At 34.7% G+C, this 17376-nt stretch overlaps 1 protein-coding gene across 1 annotated transcript; it reads left to right on the plus strand.

Annotated features, from left to right (window-relative positions):
* The first annotated feature begins 3569 nt into the window (after positions 1–3569).
* LOC145633151 (uncharacterized) lies at positions 3570–15658 on the plus strand. Its single transcript, XM_081685434.1, has 6 exons — positions 3570–3871; positions 3990–4134; positions 4259–4648; positions 4765–4861; positions 5014–5158; positions 15376–15658. Exons 1-6 carry the CDS (start codon positions 3570–3572, stop codon positions 15656–15658), a joined length of 1362 nt encoding a protein of 453 aa, XP_081541560.1.
* Positions 15659–17376: the final 1718 nt, after the last annotated feature.

Consider the following 17376-nt stretch of genomic DNA (forward strand, 5'->3'; position numbering starts at 1 on the left):
CTTTTATTATGTTAATAAAAAATTATGGTCAAACCTAATGCATGAATAATAAAAAAAAAGTCCAACGAAAAAACATACGTATGAAACTATAAACTATAAGGAAAGCTAGAGACAAGAATTAAACCTGTGACCGCAAATAACTCTTGTAAAGACTTTAACCAATGTAAGCCACCCTTTTTTCTTTATCATATGTAGCACAAATTTGTTTATAACTTTTTTTTTTTTTTTTTTTAAGTAGGGGGAAAGTTGCTCCCCCTTGTCCACCCTGGTGGATCCATGTGACCTTTAAGAAACACCCAATATATATATATATATATATATATATATATATATATATATATATATATATATATATATATATATATATAACCTAAGTCTGGAATAGGAACTAATCTAGAGCGTTGATCACTCTGATCAATTCAACGGCCCTTGCTTCACCCGCCTTTTTTCATTTCAATAATGACATTTTGGTAAATTTATCACTTTGAATGACCTCCCTTGTTTTTCTCCCTCTTTGCTTCAACATTTTCTCTCTCTCGAATCGTATTCTCTCGCTGCGATTTTGTTCGAGCTTCATTCTTCGCTTCTTCTATTTTGATTTGCAATTATATCTCGTTCTTCGATTTTTTTTTTCATTCATTGAGGTAATTTTGTAATTATATTTGTATTTTCGTTGTTTATTTTGATTTCATTGTTTCTCTTATTACGAGTTTTCCGATTTAGGGGTTTTTTATTGTAATTTTTATCAATTTTAACTTATTAATTGTTATTTGAAATATTCTATACAATTTAGTGTTTGATTTTGAGTTTTATTTTTACAATTTAGGTTTTTTTAATTTCTATTTTATGGTTTTACACTTACGGAATTCATTGTAGATGTTTTCTGTATATAGTTGCTATATGGCTTGTTGTTATTAATCAAGTAGTATAACTTGTTGTTTTAAATTTACTTTTTGCATCCAGTCATTAACTTTTCATTATTAGTTTTACTTAATCCTTATAACTTCATGTTTTCTAGTTTCTTCAAGTTTTTCATTTTTTTTAAACTTTATGCTCTGAGTCATTTACTTTTTAGTATATCTCTAATAGTTTTTAGTAGTATATTTTTTAAATTTTGTTTACTTTTAGTTATAGTTTATTTACTTTTTCCTTTGATTCATTTACTTTTCAGGAACATGATTGAAAGTGTAGATCTCCTACAAAAATGGTCTAAGGTACCACTTTTTTTAGCACCGGTGAAGTTAGAACACCGGTTTCTTAGATAAAGAAACCGTATTTTATAGACGCCCGGTTTCTTTAGTTTGATGTTTTAATAGTGGGTGATAATAAAAAAAAACCGTAATGTAAGAACACCGGTTTCTTATCTCTATGAAAAAAAAATATAGCACGCGGGAACTCTCACTAAAAATTCCCTCCTAATTAAAAAATCTAGAAGGTCGTACATAAATCATAATTTAAAAAAAAAAACAAATAATAATCAAAACTTCTTCTTCTTTCAAAAAAAAAAAAACTTCTCTTCTAATTGACGACTGTAGTCCGTAGCACTACTCCGCCATTACCGCAAAGATCACCAAGCACTCCTTTCTCCACATTTACCCATTATTGTTCATTGGTCCGACGGCGATCCTAGTATATATCTCATTAACCCAATCCTTTCATCTTCTTCCATTCAAGATTCAATTCGATAATTGGTCTGAAGTTAGGGTTTAATGAAATTTCATAACTATACTATTGTTAGTAGCGTCACTGCGTCCACCGATCCCACCGACACCACCGTCGCGACAGGTTCAACCTTCTTCCTTGAAATTTATTATATTGTTAATTAAATTTGGTATGAATTTGCATGTTGTGAATATTGTTAATAAAATCTTAATTTGATATATGTAACGCATGTTGTGACTTGTGTGATTGAATATTATATAAATTGATTACTAGTTAATTTGGTTTGATTGTTACTATGATATACTGTCTAGGCTTTGTGTTTAATGGTCTCGAATTTTTGACAAAATTGAATTTTTGGTGATCAAAATAATTATACAAATTTGCAGTGCAGACCTTCTTACGGTTGGTGTTTAATTTCCCTTCTTGATAAACAAAATCAAAGCCAAACATTGGTGTTTTAGCTATAGGTGAGAGATCTAGCAAATTTTTGATTAAATGAGGATTAAGATGTAAGAGGCTTAATGATGGGACCATCTTTATTAGGTCCTTGCTCTGTTTTCTATTTGTAGATTAGAGTCAATAATAACTATTTCCTTGACCATAATTGATTTTGTTTCCAAGAAATTATGTTTTTGGTTCGGCATTTATAATAATAAGATCTTATTATTTTCTAACATTTTCTTGTAAAATCCTTTGATTTCTTCTATATTGAATTGGATAGACAGCAAGTTCTTTCTCGTGCGACAAAAAGAATCATCTATACATGCTAAATAATTTACTTTAAAACGGAACTTAATGGCGTTCTTGATTCAAAGACTATTATTGTCATCTTGAACTTTAAATAATTTTTTCACATAATGTTGTAATGACTCTCATATGGCTTGTTAGTTTATAAAATCTAATAGTGTTTTTAATGATTATATCACAAAATATGTTATTTATATTGGCTAACTTAGTTGATCTATGTCTATTAGATATTTGTTTATATGACTGCCTCCTCCCAGGAGGGACTATGTGTCTATGTATAATTGTTCCATCATATATGATGGAAGTAAGTGTTCTTTGTAACATTATACTAAACAATAATTAATCCCACTACTATATTCTAAGGAATATTGACAATACAAGCTAGTAGAGTGAGATGTTTTATTTTGATCAAAATTGTGTTAGGAATCTTTTCACGAGCTGCTTACACAACCAGAGGAGTATATATACATAACTTTATATGTTTATAATCACAATGTAGCAAGTGTTGTATTTTTTTAAATATTTTTTTTTTTATTATTTTTATAATTTGCTCTTTATGTATATTATGGCTTATGGCTGCAACCTATCTATCTACAATTAAATCAAGGACCATTAGTGGGGTGTTTGCATCATAAGCTCTAATGAAATCCAAAGTGGCCTATATAAATATATAATTGTATTAACTTTCAAATTTACTATGAAACAACTTTTTAAGTACTTATTAATTTTTTATGTATATTCTATAATTTTGTTATGCATATAGAGTATAGACCTTATTTTTTTTTATTTTTTATTTTTTATTTTTATGTTTCTTATATTCAGGAGCCTATTATTGCTGGGTAACTCATTCGAATCGAGTATATAACTTATTTGGTGTTTGGGTGTGCGCGCTTCGATTAGGTGAGCTACATCGCTATATTTTATCTTGTATTTTATTATTGTTTTTCATAATTTTTTGGTGTAACTCGTCACATGTCATGATAAATATGGTATACTTATCTTAGATTGTTGCTTATTAGTTGTTTGTAGATACATCATAATAATTCAAATTTGTGTTGGCTTAGTATCCATTCTTTATTTTTTGCTAGGCAAATCCCTTAATAATGTTCTGTAAATTTGTGCATGCTATGTTCTTTATCATTAATTATGTGTTTGTAGAAATGGATCGTAGTTGGATATCAACGTCCAAGCCGGGTGACCCACAATATGAAGTTGGAATACGTGAATTTATTAATTTTGCAATGAAAAATGCTGGTGATCGATCTAAGTTACCATGTCCTTATTTCAAGTGTCATAATTTTTTGTATAGACTGCCCGATGAAATTCTTAGTCACTTAAGCAAAACGGCTTTTGATAGAACATATACCATTTGGACATGGCATGGGGAAACTAATGAAGGAACTTCTACAACTGCTAAAGGAACACATGATGATGAAGGTCTTAATCATAATGGGGGCGATAGGTTAGAGGACATGATGCGAGTAGCATTGTTCTGCTGCTGTTACTAATGAAGATAAGAATGAAAGAATTTTCAAAACACCCACTCAGCTTGTGCTTCCTAAGATATATAATAATTCTAGAGGTGAAAAAGAGTATATGCCTGGTTGTTCTTTGGAAAACATACCTTTTGTTGGAATGATATTTGATACTCTTGAAGATGGTATTGTCTTTTATTACAAATATGCTAATAAGTGTGGATTTAAAGTCCTATCTAGTACTACTAAAGTACTGTGTTGAGAGTGGATGTCTTGCTATGATAAAATTTAGGTTTTGTACTGGTGGGAAGTATATGGTTTATTGTTTTTATGAGCCTCATTCTCACCATTTTTCTACACCTATTACTATGCAGGTTACTAAACATAAAGTTGGTTTAAATTTTGCTCATAAGAAGTTTATTTTTGACAACTTAAAGTTGAATATAGGGGTTGTTATGTCTTATAGGATTATGAAAGAACTTTGTGGTGGGTTTCAAAATGTGAGGGGCAGTAAAAATGATTTCAAAAATTTTTCTAGGGACTTGAAAGTTTATATCTCTAATGCTGATGGTGCAATGTTTAATCAAAACCTTGAACAAAAAGTGAAAACCAATAAAGGGGGTTATTATTTTGATTACTATGTTGATGAAAGTAGGCACTTGACTCGTGTTTTTTGGGCTGATGCTATTGGTAGAAGAGATTATCAATTGTTTGGGGATTCTCTATCTTTTGATTCTACCTATGATACAAATAAATATTCACTGGTGTTTGTCATTTTACTGGAGTTGATAATCATAAGAGATGTGTTACATTTTGTGCCGCTTTATTGTCTAAAGAAGATATAGAATCCTTTGTGTGACTATTTCAAACTTTTTTGAAGTGTATGGGAAGAGAACCCTCTTGTATAATCACTAATCAAGACCCTGCAATGGGTATTCCCATACAAAAGGTTTTTACCAAGACTAAACACGGGTTATGTATGTGGCACATAATGAGGAAGGTACCTGAAAATCCAAAATGGAAAATTGGCTATGGAGATTCCGAGCGGTCATAAATTTATAATGACACGAAGGGGCTCGTAGAGATGGCTTGGTAGAAAATAAGCTCTTTTCTTCTTCTTCTTCACTAGTAAAGGTTGGAACTCAGTTTCGTAATGAAACCGACTTCTTGAAAAAGCTAAGTGCAGTAGTTTGGGATAGAGAAATTTATCCCCATGTATTTGTTGATGGCTGGAACAGTGTTATGGAGGAATTTGGTCTTGTTAATCATGATTGGTTTGCATACATGTTCAAGATTAAACATCTTTGGATCCCTGCATATTTCAGGGACTTATTTATGGGTGGCTTACTGTGTTCTACTTCTAACTCTGAAGGTGAAAATAGTTTCTTTTGTAATTTTTCATTTCCCCATGTGACCTGTGTTGAATTCTTTGTTCGTTATTGTAGACACCCATTTGTGTCTCCCCAAAACCAAACCCGGTGATGAGTACCTTTCGCGTCGAATCATAATCGAATGAAGTGAAAATATGGAAAGTCTAGTGTTGCGGATAGTTTTTATTTCTTTTCTTTCTCTTTGTTTTTGAAAACCTATTTTAAGAAAACAGCCAATCCAGTTTGGTTTGGTCCACGGTAAGGGTCCAATAATAGTGTAGTTGGGTCGGGTTCAAAAAGAGCTTTCCAACGATATATTATAAGCCCAATTCCGATGAATAATGAGGAAGTTATGGCCAAATTACAAAACTGGGCCTGGTTTGATCTTTATATGCGGCCCAATGATTTAGAGGAAGGCCTAATATTGATTTATCATTCCTAATGCAATTAGATTTGATTTTAGTCTTCTAGATTCTTTCTAGAAGATTCTTTTCATTCCTAATTTAATTAGCATTGATAAATTGACTTTAGTTGACTTTTTAGAGTTTTAATCAGAATAAAAGAAGTGTTTTTAAGGAAAATACGATTTTGCCCTCTCGTACGGCTAAATTTTATCAAAATTAAGAAAACGTGTGAAACTGATTATTAGCGCATGACGACAAGCATTAGCGCCTGGCGCTAACCTTCAGTGTCTGGCGCTAATGTCCAGCGTCTGGCACCAATCGTGTTTTATTCTTTTCGAAACTCTGATTTGTTTTTCTATTCGTACGACTGATTTTCTCTATAAATAGCCTTATAAAACCTCCGTTTTCGATCATCAATTCTCATCAATCAACAACAATCAATTCTCTAATTCTCCATCTAACTCTAATCACCAACTCTCATCAAGAATTTCTTGATAATCTCACTCTCTCTTTCTAAACCAACCCTTTTACAAACACAATTCCTCATACATTAGCACTAGACACACCTAGCATAATTCGAAGTTTCCTTGCCCTAGACGTGAAAGGTTTTAATTTATGAGGGTTTGGTCCCAAATCTCTCTTTCAATTATTGAATTTAATTGTTTGATTTTATTATTTTCCTTGAAGTTACTAACGTGTGTATTTTGTTATTAGAAAGAGATACGAGGCATCCAAGTTAGTGTTTTAATTGATTTATTGATATTATGATATAGAAATCATGCTTAGATTGTTATTTTGATTCCTAGCATCATGTTAGGGTGTTTTGATCTTCCTAGTATCACGTTTAGGGTAATAACTATAATTTCTAATATCAAATATGATAATTATGATTTCTATGATGCTTCCTATTTTCTTTCCTAATATTCATGTTAGTATCATGTTAGGGCTAAAGCTTTGATTTTTAATGTTTAGTGACATGCTAGGGTTTGTTATTAATCTTGTTAGTATCATGCATAGGATCTTGCTATTATACTTTAACATGATGATGATGATTATTGATTATAATTGTTGTAATTATTGTTATGATGATTATGTTGCTTGATTTTTATTGTTATTGCTTGAACACACCTTTTATGGATGTTTAAAGGGAATTTGTATTTGTAATCACGCTTCATAAGATAATTAATAATCTTATTTAGGGCTAATTTGATTATAATTCAAGTGATCGCCAATAATAGTTTTGTTTGTGCATTAAATTCAACCAACATAGATAAACAGGTTTAGGGTAATCCTATTAATTGCATGTTAGTCAGAAAGCGCACATGAATACGAGAAGAATAAATTAGAGGCCTATTATTAGGGCAGGTTCAATCTCTTTTAGGTTGGATTTGTACCTTCATCCCTGAACTTCAGTCATGGTTCCAGACCTATTGGAGTTAACGATCTCCTGAATCGTTAAGGGGTGTAACCTTCACCTTGTGAACGGTTTACAAGTTCCTAAAACTTGTTGGCTAGTCTTTTGCTCTAGTTTCCTTCCCTTTGGACGCCACCGTACTTTAGTGTATGATCACAATGGGGTTCAAGTTTGGGGCAATGCTTGATATATATTCCCTACAGTTTTTGGCGACTCCACTAGGGAGGATTTCTATTTTAATTCCTGAAATTTATTTCGGCAATGATTTAGAATGAGTGGATGAGACTCGAAAAGTTCTAATTATTTCATGTGCGTTATTTTTATTAACATTATTGTCACATGCATAAAAAAGGTTCTCATTGAAAAGACCATCCGTAATGAGTCAAAACCATAAGATTTTTTACACGTAGGAAATTTGAGGAATATCTTTTACAACTAGAACCGAAGTAATGCTGCGAAAAACTGGAAAATTTAAGAACACTGACAGCTGATGAGGCATGTAGAAACTGGCGTCTAGAAAACAGAGCCTGTCGCCGAAGATAAGGCTCTATCGCCGAGCAACAATTTTGTCGCCAGGCGACAGGGCTATATCGCGGCGACAGTCTCTGTTGGTTGGCGCTGCGTTCTTCCAATACCAAGCCAGAAATATGAGTTCTTATTTCGACCAGTTCTAGCACTGTTGGCTTAATTCTACTTCCTGATTGAGTTTTTCTCACTTTTCTGAAATCCATATGTGTTCTACATATGGACATAACCCTCTGGGAATTCATGCTCCATCTACCTGATTGAACGCTCTGTGTAACAAAGGGTACATCCGAGAATGTTGAATTCACCAAACCATGGAAACGAGTTTTTTTTTAACTCGCAGTGTCCCATCCACTCGCGCCAACCCTTCAAAAGGTAAGGCTTCCGCGCGGTGCATCCGGACAATTAACCATGGACCCTCTTTGACTAACCCATATCCCGAACTTTAGAGAACTAGAGCCATGGTTAGGTTGCAAACTCATTGCATCATGTTGTGACTACTAGACTACTTGTGCATCTCTTACTTGGGCATACTTATTATGTGACTAAAATAATCGTTTGGTTTGACTTGTGTTTGTAAATAAGTCTTAATAAACTAATTAATGACCGAAGGACTTTGCTTAATTAATTAATTAATTAATTAGAGCTAATAAAAAATATACCTAAAATCGAGTCATAGTTCTTTTAAGTCAACCCGGATTTTTATTCCCGTATACTGCACAAACGTCAACTTGTTTTGGTTATAGACGGAGTTATAGGAAGAACTACGAGCTGTACGGCCTATGGATCTGTAGCCCCGAGTTTTATCTTTAATTTGGCGTTGGTTTCATCCCAATCGGAGTCACAGATCAAAAGTTATGACTAAAATACCACCACCTGTCTAGTTTAATGCATATACGTGAAGTCTTAACTTAGTCTTTGCTTGAGTCTAGTCACATAGTCTAGCCACGTGGTCATGACAAGAGTCTTAATATGTCACTTACACTTACTACACTCACTAGTCTTAACACACACTTTGAGTATATATCACCATGACCTTGTCTTAGGTTCATCCATGTGTCGGTTTTTTCCGTCATTTGAGTTGGGGTTACATTCTACTCCTAATTTTTCATAACTCTCCATATACATCATCTTCCTCCATATCACAACCTTAATTCTTTCTACCTTCTTCTGTCCATTGCATGTTGAATAGAGTTTGAGTCAAATAATTAACAGTCGATACCCTAAATTCCCTTTCCACAATACTTTGTCGAGGAGAGAAGGACGATTAATCAAGGGCAACACCTTTGTTCAAGTCTTACTTTTTGATAAACCGATTCGTCAAAAGAGGAAAGCTAAAAAGATAATGGAAACTCAAGAAGAAGTCAACGAGCTTAGGAATCAGTTGACTGACGTGACTGAGGCGTTCAAGGCTTTAGCCCTCAAAATCAATGACCCTGTGAAGCAACAACAAATGGACCTTATGCAAGAAAGCTTGAGCAAGTTGTCTAGTGATTACAAGTTTCAAGTCATTAGTTCACAAGGGGTCTTGGTGGACAAGGAGCTTCTTCCGCAGAAGTTCAATGCCACTGACATCCCTAAATTCAAGGCAACAGATAATCCTTATCTTCACTTAAGAGCCTTTGAAACTATAATGAACATCAAGGGGATTGATAAGAAAGTCTTTCATTCCTTGTTTTCCTTATCTCTTGAAACTGTTTGCCAACAATGGTTCTTCTCCCTTGACAAAGAGAAAACCTCTACCTGGGAATCGATAGTAAACGCTTTCATTGATAGATACTAGTATAATATTCTATTCGAAACCGATTATAGACAACTTGAGATGCTAAGACAAAGAGAGAATGAAGGCTTTACTTTATTCAATAAGTGGAGGGAAACTTCTGCTAAAATGATTGAGGTACCTTCCGAAAAACAATATGTGAGGATGTTTATCAAGAATCTCCAAGAAAAGTATTCAAAGCACTTAAAATATCAATACAACTTGAATAATTTCAAGGCCGTTTACGACATCGGAATCGAGATCGAAGATGACCTCGCAAAGCAAAAAGCTACTAGCAATAGTAACCACGGTGGCTGGAAAGGAAAGAAGAACGACAATCCTTCTTCTTTCGAAAACGCCCACTCTAGTAACAATGTTAGTACCTTTGATCTCAGTGAAGTTTTAGCCATGGATAGCCAAGGATCTAAGAAGCAACTAAGTAAAGACTTCACCCCCATTGGGATGAGTTACGATACTGCCTTCGATCGACTCCATGATAAGGGACTCATTACTCCCATTGGACCTATTCAAGATCCCGCACTTGAAAAGAGATTGCCTAGTTGGAATCTAGATGAACACTGCAAGTACCATCACGGTAGGGGTCATGCTACTGAGAGCTGTTGGAAGCTAAAGGAGGCTATCCAACATTTGATCGATAATAACAAGCTTCCTATGCCTCCAGCTAGCAAGAAGAGCGAGTGATGATAAAGCAAACGACACAAGACAGAGGTGAGCTTCAACAACAAGATTTCATGACCTCTTTTTCTATTTCTTTTTCATTTTTTCCTTTCCCCAATAAGTCTAGCATAGACACCTTTCTTTTCTCTTAGATTTATTTTGCAGGTTATTTCTTCTCCTTTTAATAAAAATGAGAATTTATTTCCTTACATATGATCGTTGCATTGCATTTAGAAAAAAAATTAAAAAAAAAAATCATTGTCGAACTAAGCACAAGGTATACCAATGATTTGAGGCATCCCTTGTAGCCACATCATATCACTTTTCACATTTCAAATATGCAATCCTTTTTTGATAAACCACTTTGAGCCTCGTCAAACGATAGACCTTTTAGTTTTCAACCTACATCTACCTAACCTTGGGATGGGATGGTGTGCAACTTATGCAATTTTAAATTTCATAAAAAGCTTGAGTGACTTCAAAAGATTAAAATAGCAAAAAACAAGCAAAAATAAATAAAAGTGTACAAAAGGGCAAGTGTTCCAATGTCTTTGATATGAAAATATCTTTGATAAGAACACGTCTCAGATTGCGTCTCTTATCGAGTGCTCGGTACCGTGCCTGAGAAACATGAATGCCAAGTGAGTGATAGACCGCACGATCGGGATTGCCCACACTTATAAAAAAAGGTTCGAAATAAAAAAATGCAAAAACAAAAAGAGAGCAAAAAAAATAAAGAGCTAAAAAAGATTAGAAACACAAGCATAAAAATACAAAGATCCAAAAGCAAAGTTGCACACCTTGGGGGCTTATCTAGGGTCTTGAGCCTTTATCCCCTTCTTCTTCAAACCTTTAGCCTAACCACGTTACAACCTTTCAAAAGACCTTTTTGAGGTATACACACACTTGTGCGAGGTTCGGCTAGAGCTATGTTTGGCCTGATTCCTAACCGATACGTAGACAACCTCACTTCGAGGTGCGGCCGTAATAAAATTGCATCCATATTCACATTCACATTCACACACTCACACCATGATCATATCAAGGGATCTCCTATGCTCATCCCTATTCATTTAGAGCTAAACTTAGGGGCTTGATCCCTACATCATTAGCTTACCTAGCCTAAGAGTAACCACTATTTGACTCTTCTAAAAATAATATCTTTCCACATGCTTAGTCCTTGCGGCCTAACTTTAGTATCACTATCACACACATCACAGATACATGACCAAATAGTCTTCCCCTTAGGAACCCTTTGTCATGAAATCTTAACACAACGCTGAAGCATGCCTTGTCATATCAAGATCACTCATCATTACATAACGAAGTACGAAGTGCTTAGCCTCCGCACCTAAGTTACCTAAATACTTTCATTATTGAGTCAATTAAGATAGCCTAGGATAAATTAATCCTTGCACCTTGAGAGATAGTATCAAATAACATTTGACTAAGCTCATTCAACATGCACCTTCAAAAACTTCGCTTGTTTCTTTCTTCATGTCTTTCTTTTTCGGGAGAAAGTCGGTACCCTCCACAATAATGACGGAAAATTTTTACTTTTTTGTATTTTTGAGTCGCACGATCACATTACGATACACACACGAGTCATGTACACGTTGAGTCATGTCGTGCCATACCACCTTGATTTGAGTCTAACACATGTGTCAAACACTTCGAGTCGAATCAACCTCGAGTCAATCACAGTGAGTCAAGTTCATACCTTGAGTCACGACAAGTCATTGAGTTAACACTAAGTCTTAGGTCAACCCTAAAGAAAGATAAGCAAAGTCCTATAGTCAAAGATATAAATGCAGGTGCATCCCAGCAAGCGAGGACATTCCCGGATTTTTTTTTCGAAAAAAACCGCGAATATGACACAGGAGATTCCTCCAAGATAAGAGGAGTTACATTGATCAGTAAATTAGAGATGAAGAGCTTTAATTTACAAAATATTTGAGCGGATTTGGATGAAAGGAAACGACCAAGTTTGAAGCGAAACCGAGCAATGAACAACGGCAGCAAGAGCAGAGTAGGGAAGACCCGACTCCAGCGCCAGACGACAACATCCAGCGTCTGGCAACATATTTCAGCGCCTGGGGTGCTAGATCCCAGCGTCTGGCGACAGAGCCAATTCTTAGCCCCAGAGATAGTTCAGCAGCGATAGAGCTCGAAGCCTCTCAGAACAGCAATTTTGGGTTCTTTGGTACGCCAGTTAGCCCCTATAAGCAATTTGACATAATTGAGTAGTCGATTTGATTACAACCGCAAATAAGTGATCGACCTGACGAAAGATCGTCTCACTTAGCTTAAAGCACCTAAGCATTGACTCATCAAAAAGGCACCGACATACTAGTTCAGAAGCACCGACGTAATGGTTTACAACACCGACATACTGGTTTACAAGCAGTATAAGCGCCGATGCACTGGCTAAAGCAAAGTTCAAGCGAGCTTTAAAGATCGACAAGCGTTGGTCTTCGGTGATTTTCTTCGGAATATTGTCGCAACAACCGGGGATGACTTCAAGTAAAGTTATTTTCGACAGCGTTCGCTAATATTGTGGGAGTTTTCACCAAAGATTAGAGAAGATAGCATGAGATGGCCGGTCTTCGACGACATTCGCTAAGATTGTGGAGGTTGTCACCAAAGATTTTAGAAGATAGCACGAGATGGGCGGTCTTCGACAACATTTGCTAAGATTGTGGAGGTTGTCATCAAGATTTGAGAAGATAGCACGAGATGGCCGGTCTTCGACGACATTCGCTATGATTGTGGAGGTTGTCATCCAAGATTTGAGAAGATAGCACGAGATGGGCAGTCTTCGACGACATTCGCTAAGATTGTGGAGGTTGTTATCAAGATTCGAGAAGAGCGGTTCGTGATGAGGCGGTCTTCGACGACTTTTGCTATGATTGGAAAGGTTGTCACTATGACTCAAGAAAAAGGCTCAAGATGTAGCAGCAAAGGATCGACAGGCGTTTGGTCTTCGGTGATACTCTTCAGGGTAATGTCACAAACAAATGGAGGTGATTTCAAGAGAAGTTATCTTCGATAGCGTTCCCTAGATTGTGGAGAGTTATCACAAACAACTGGAGGTGATTTCAAGAGAAGTTATCTTCGACGGCGTTCCCTAGATCGTGGAAGGTTGTCACAATAGCAAATACAACAATACAACAGCAACAAATCGGTTACTTTTCAGAGACGTGTGCTCGACGGTGAAAGATATGCGTTTCTTAACTCTTTTATCTGTTTAACTAACGCTAGCTTGCTGGTATCGGCGTTACAAGAATGATTTAGGATCGCAGAACGTTCTGAATCATTCTCCGTCCCTATCGATACTTTGACTTACGTTTTCGAAACTGACGTTTCTACAAACTCAGTCAAAGTGGGGGTATCTGTAGACACCCATTTGTGTCTCCCCAAAACCAAACCCGATGATGAGTACCTTTCGCGTCGAATTATAATCGAATGAAGTGAATGTGTGGAAAGTCTAGTGTTGCGGATAATTTTTATTTCTTTTCTTTCTCTCTGTTTTTGAAAACCTATTTTAAAAAAATAGCCAATCCAGTTTGGTTTGGTCCATGGCAAGGGTCCAATAATAGTGTAGTTGGGTCAGGTTCGAAAAGAGCTTTCCAACGATATATTATAAGCCCAATTCCGATGAATAATGAGGAAGTTATGGCCAAATTACTAAACTGGGCCCGGTTTGATCTTTATATGCGGCCCAATGATCTAGAGGAGGGCCTAATATTGATTTATCATTCCTAATGCAATTAGAATTGATTTTAGTCTTCTAGATTCTTCTAGAAGATTCTTTTCATTCCTAATTTAATTAGCATTGATAAATTGACTTTAGTTGACTTTTTAGAGTTTTAATCAGAATAAAAGAAGTGTTTTTAAGGAAAATACGATTTTTCCCTCTCGTACGGCTAAATTTTATCAAAATTAAGAAAACGCGTGAAACTGATTATTAGCGCATGACGACAAGCATTAGCGCCTAGCGCTAACCTTCAGCGTCTGGCGCTAATGTCCAGCGTCTGGCACCAATCGTGTTTTATTCTTTTCGAAACTCTGATTTGTTTTTCTATTCGTACGACTGATTTTCTCTATAAATAGCCTTATAAAACCTCCGTTTTCGATCATCAATTCTCATCAATCAACAACAATCAATTCTCTAATTCTCCATCTAACTCTAATCACCAACTCTCATCAAGAATTTCTTGATAATCTCACTCTCTCTTTCTAAACCAACCCTTTTACAAACACAATTCCTCATACATTAGCACTAGACACACCTAGCATAATTCGAAGTTTCCTTGCCCTAGACGTGAAAGGTTTTAATTTATGAGGGTTTGGTCCCAAATCTCTCTTTCAATTATTGAATTTAATTGTTTGATTTTATTATTTTCCTTGAAGTTACTAACGTGTGTATTTTGTTATTAGAAAGAGATACGAGGCATCCAAGTTAGTGTTTTAATTGATTTATTGATATTATGATATAGAAATCATGCTTAGATTGTTATTTTGATTCCTAGCATCATGTTAGGGTGTTTTGATCTTCCTAGTATCACGTTTAGGGTAATAACTATAATTTCTAATATCAAATATGATAATTATGATTTCTATGATGCTTCCTATTTTCTTTCCTAATATTCATGTTAGTATCATGTTAGGGCTAAAGCTTTGATTTTTAATGTTTAGTGACATGCTAGGGTTTGTTATTAATCTTGTTAGTATCATGCATAGGATCTTGCTATTATACTTTAACATGATGATGATGATTATTGATTATAATTGTTGTAATTATTGTTATGATGATTATGTTGCTTGATTTTTATTGTTACTGCTTGATCACAACTTTTATGCATGTTTAAAGGGAATTTGTACTTGTAATCACGCTTAATAAGATAAATATTAATCTTATTTAGGGCTAATTTGATTATAATTCAAGTGATCGCCAATAATAGTTTTGTTTGTGCATTAAATTCAACCAACATAGATAAACAGGTTTAGGGTAATCCTATTGATTGCATGTTAGTCAGAAAGCGCACATGGATACGAGAAGAATAAAGTAGAGGCTTATTATTAGGGCAGGTTCAATCTCTTTTAGGTTGGATTTTTACCTTCATCCCCGAATTTCAGTCATGGTTCCAGAACTATTGGAGTTAACGATCTCCTGGATCGTTAAGGGGTGTAACCTTCACCCTGTGAATGGTTTACAAGTTCCTAAAACTTGTTGGCGAGTCTTTTGCTCTAGCTTCCTTCCCTTTGGACGCCACCGTACTTTAGTGTATGATCACAATGGGGTTCAAGTTTGGGGTAATGCTTGAAATATTCCCTACAGTTGTGAAACTGCTCTTGATGCTCAAAGGCATGAACAGGATGAATTGAACAGGCTTAATAAATCTGAGCCTCAATTGGTTACTCACTTACATTTGCAAAAGCACGCTGCTGTTGTTTATACTCGTGCCATATTTTATGATTTTCAAGAAGAATGCCAGGGAGCCTGTTTCTCACGTGGTGTTGAAAGTTGTAGTTCTCTGTATGGAGATGGTGTGGAGTTTTTTGTTATTGTTGATCATGAGAAAAGGAAAAATTTTGATGTAAATTTTGACTTGGCTACATAATGAGTCAAGTTGTACCTGTAAAATGTTTGAGAGTCAAGGCATCTTATGTAGACACATTCTTTTTATTATGAAAGGCAAGCGTATACGTGAAATTCCTGATCCTTATATCTTGAATCGTTGGAGAAAAGATGTACTTAAGAGAGCTTCTTCCAAAAATGATGTTGTGGATGATGCTTTTAAGTATGCTAAGAAGAAGCAATTGGCGAGTGATGTATGGTCCAAGATCTTCAGTTGTGTGAGTTTATTTGGCCAATCTGAGGATGATTTATCTGAGCTTATTAGGACATTATCTTCATTTGAGGAGTAGATGATGACGAAGAATTATCCTGAAAATGCAGCTAGCTCAAAAGAGGTGAAAGATGATGATATTCAGGTTTTGGTTGGGTCAAATGAAGTAGATTTAAACATCTTGTCTCCAAATCAGTATCTTAAAAAAGGTTCTGCCAGAAGTTCAAAGCGGTTGAAGAGTGCAAAAGAAATAGCTTCTCAAGAACAATCCAAAAAGGGCAGAACTCGTAAAGCTTGTGGGCAATATGGTGTTTCACAAGACAGTAGAAAATGTCCAAACAAGTAGTTCTTCAGGTATTTTACTTTAAAATGTGTTCCATTTACTTTAATCTTTTATTTATTTACTTTAACATTTAACTTGATTTACTTTTTATTTTTGTGCAGGTATTGTTATACTTGGTACTTTTTTTTTGGTATATTACCTTTGTATTTTTTCTATTTACTTTAAGTTGTAAATTGTATACTTTACATTGTAATTTATTTACTTTAATTTGTCATTGATTTCTGATGTTTATTTTTGTGCAATTATTATAATTCTGGGAAATTTGAAGATGTTTTGGAAGATCAAGATCAAGATTTTGAAGATGTTTTGGAAGATCAAGATTTAATGAACAAATAGTTTATTTATTTATTTTTATTATTGTAATTTTTTTATATTTACTCTAAGTAATTGTACTACAGAATTAAAGTTCAGTTTATTTACTTTTAGCTATTATACATTAACTTTATGAAATAATTCATTTACTTTTATGAAATTTTATATCATATGAATTGTTTGATTTATGTAATGTCCTTATTTAAAAAATTGAAGATAATATTGTGTATTACTCCCTTTGTCCTAGAATACTTGGTATAATTTCCATTTTTCGTTTCAAAATACTTGACATAATTCTAAAAATAGTATGGGACCACATTTACCATGGGACCTGATGGTTCCATGGTATTAAAAGTAACACTATCACATGTAGAGCTGTCAAAAATTTACTCGACTTAAAATATTGACAAAAAAAAAATGGTGACTTAAATCCAACTTTACTCAATTTGAAACCAATCCTATACTTATGTTACTAGAGTATTTGAGACCCAAACTCGAACATGAATTGACGTGTAGATGACCCGACCTAAATGTAACCCATTAATTATTGACTTGCTGACTGGAACTTAATAATGATTTGACTTGGAAATTAAATGATTCAACTTGATTATAACCTGAAAATCATTGACTTGAACCAAATCGGACTAAAACTTGAGAATGACCTGATTCTAACTTGCTAATTGTTGACTTGAACCAAAGCCGACTCAAACCCAAGAATGCCCTTTCCCATTTTAACCCGTGAAAGCACAAATTAAACCCAACCTACTATTCACCTGACTCGAATATAACCAACCCGACCTGTTATTAAACCGAGCTAAACCCGACCCAAACCTGA

This window comes from Chenopodium album, chromosome 1, assembly GCF_948465745.1.
Source record: "Chenopodium album chromosome 1, dcCheAlbu1.1, whole genome shotgun sequence".
Taxonomy (NCBI): domain Eukaryota; kingdom Viridiplantae; phylum Streptophyta; class Magnoliopsida; order Caryophyllales; family Amaranthaceae; genus Chenopodium; species Chenopodium album.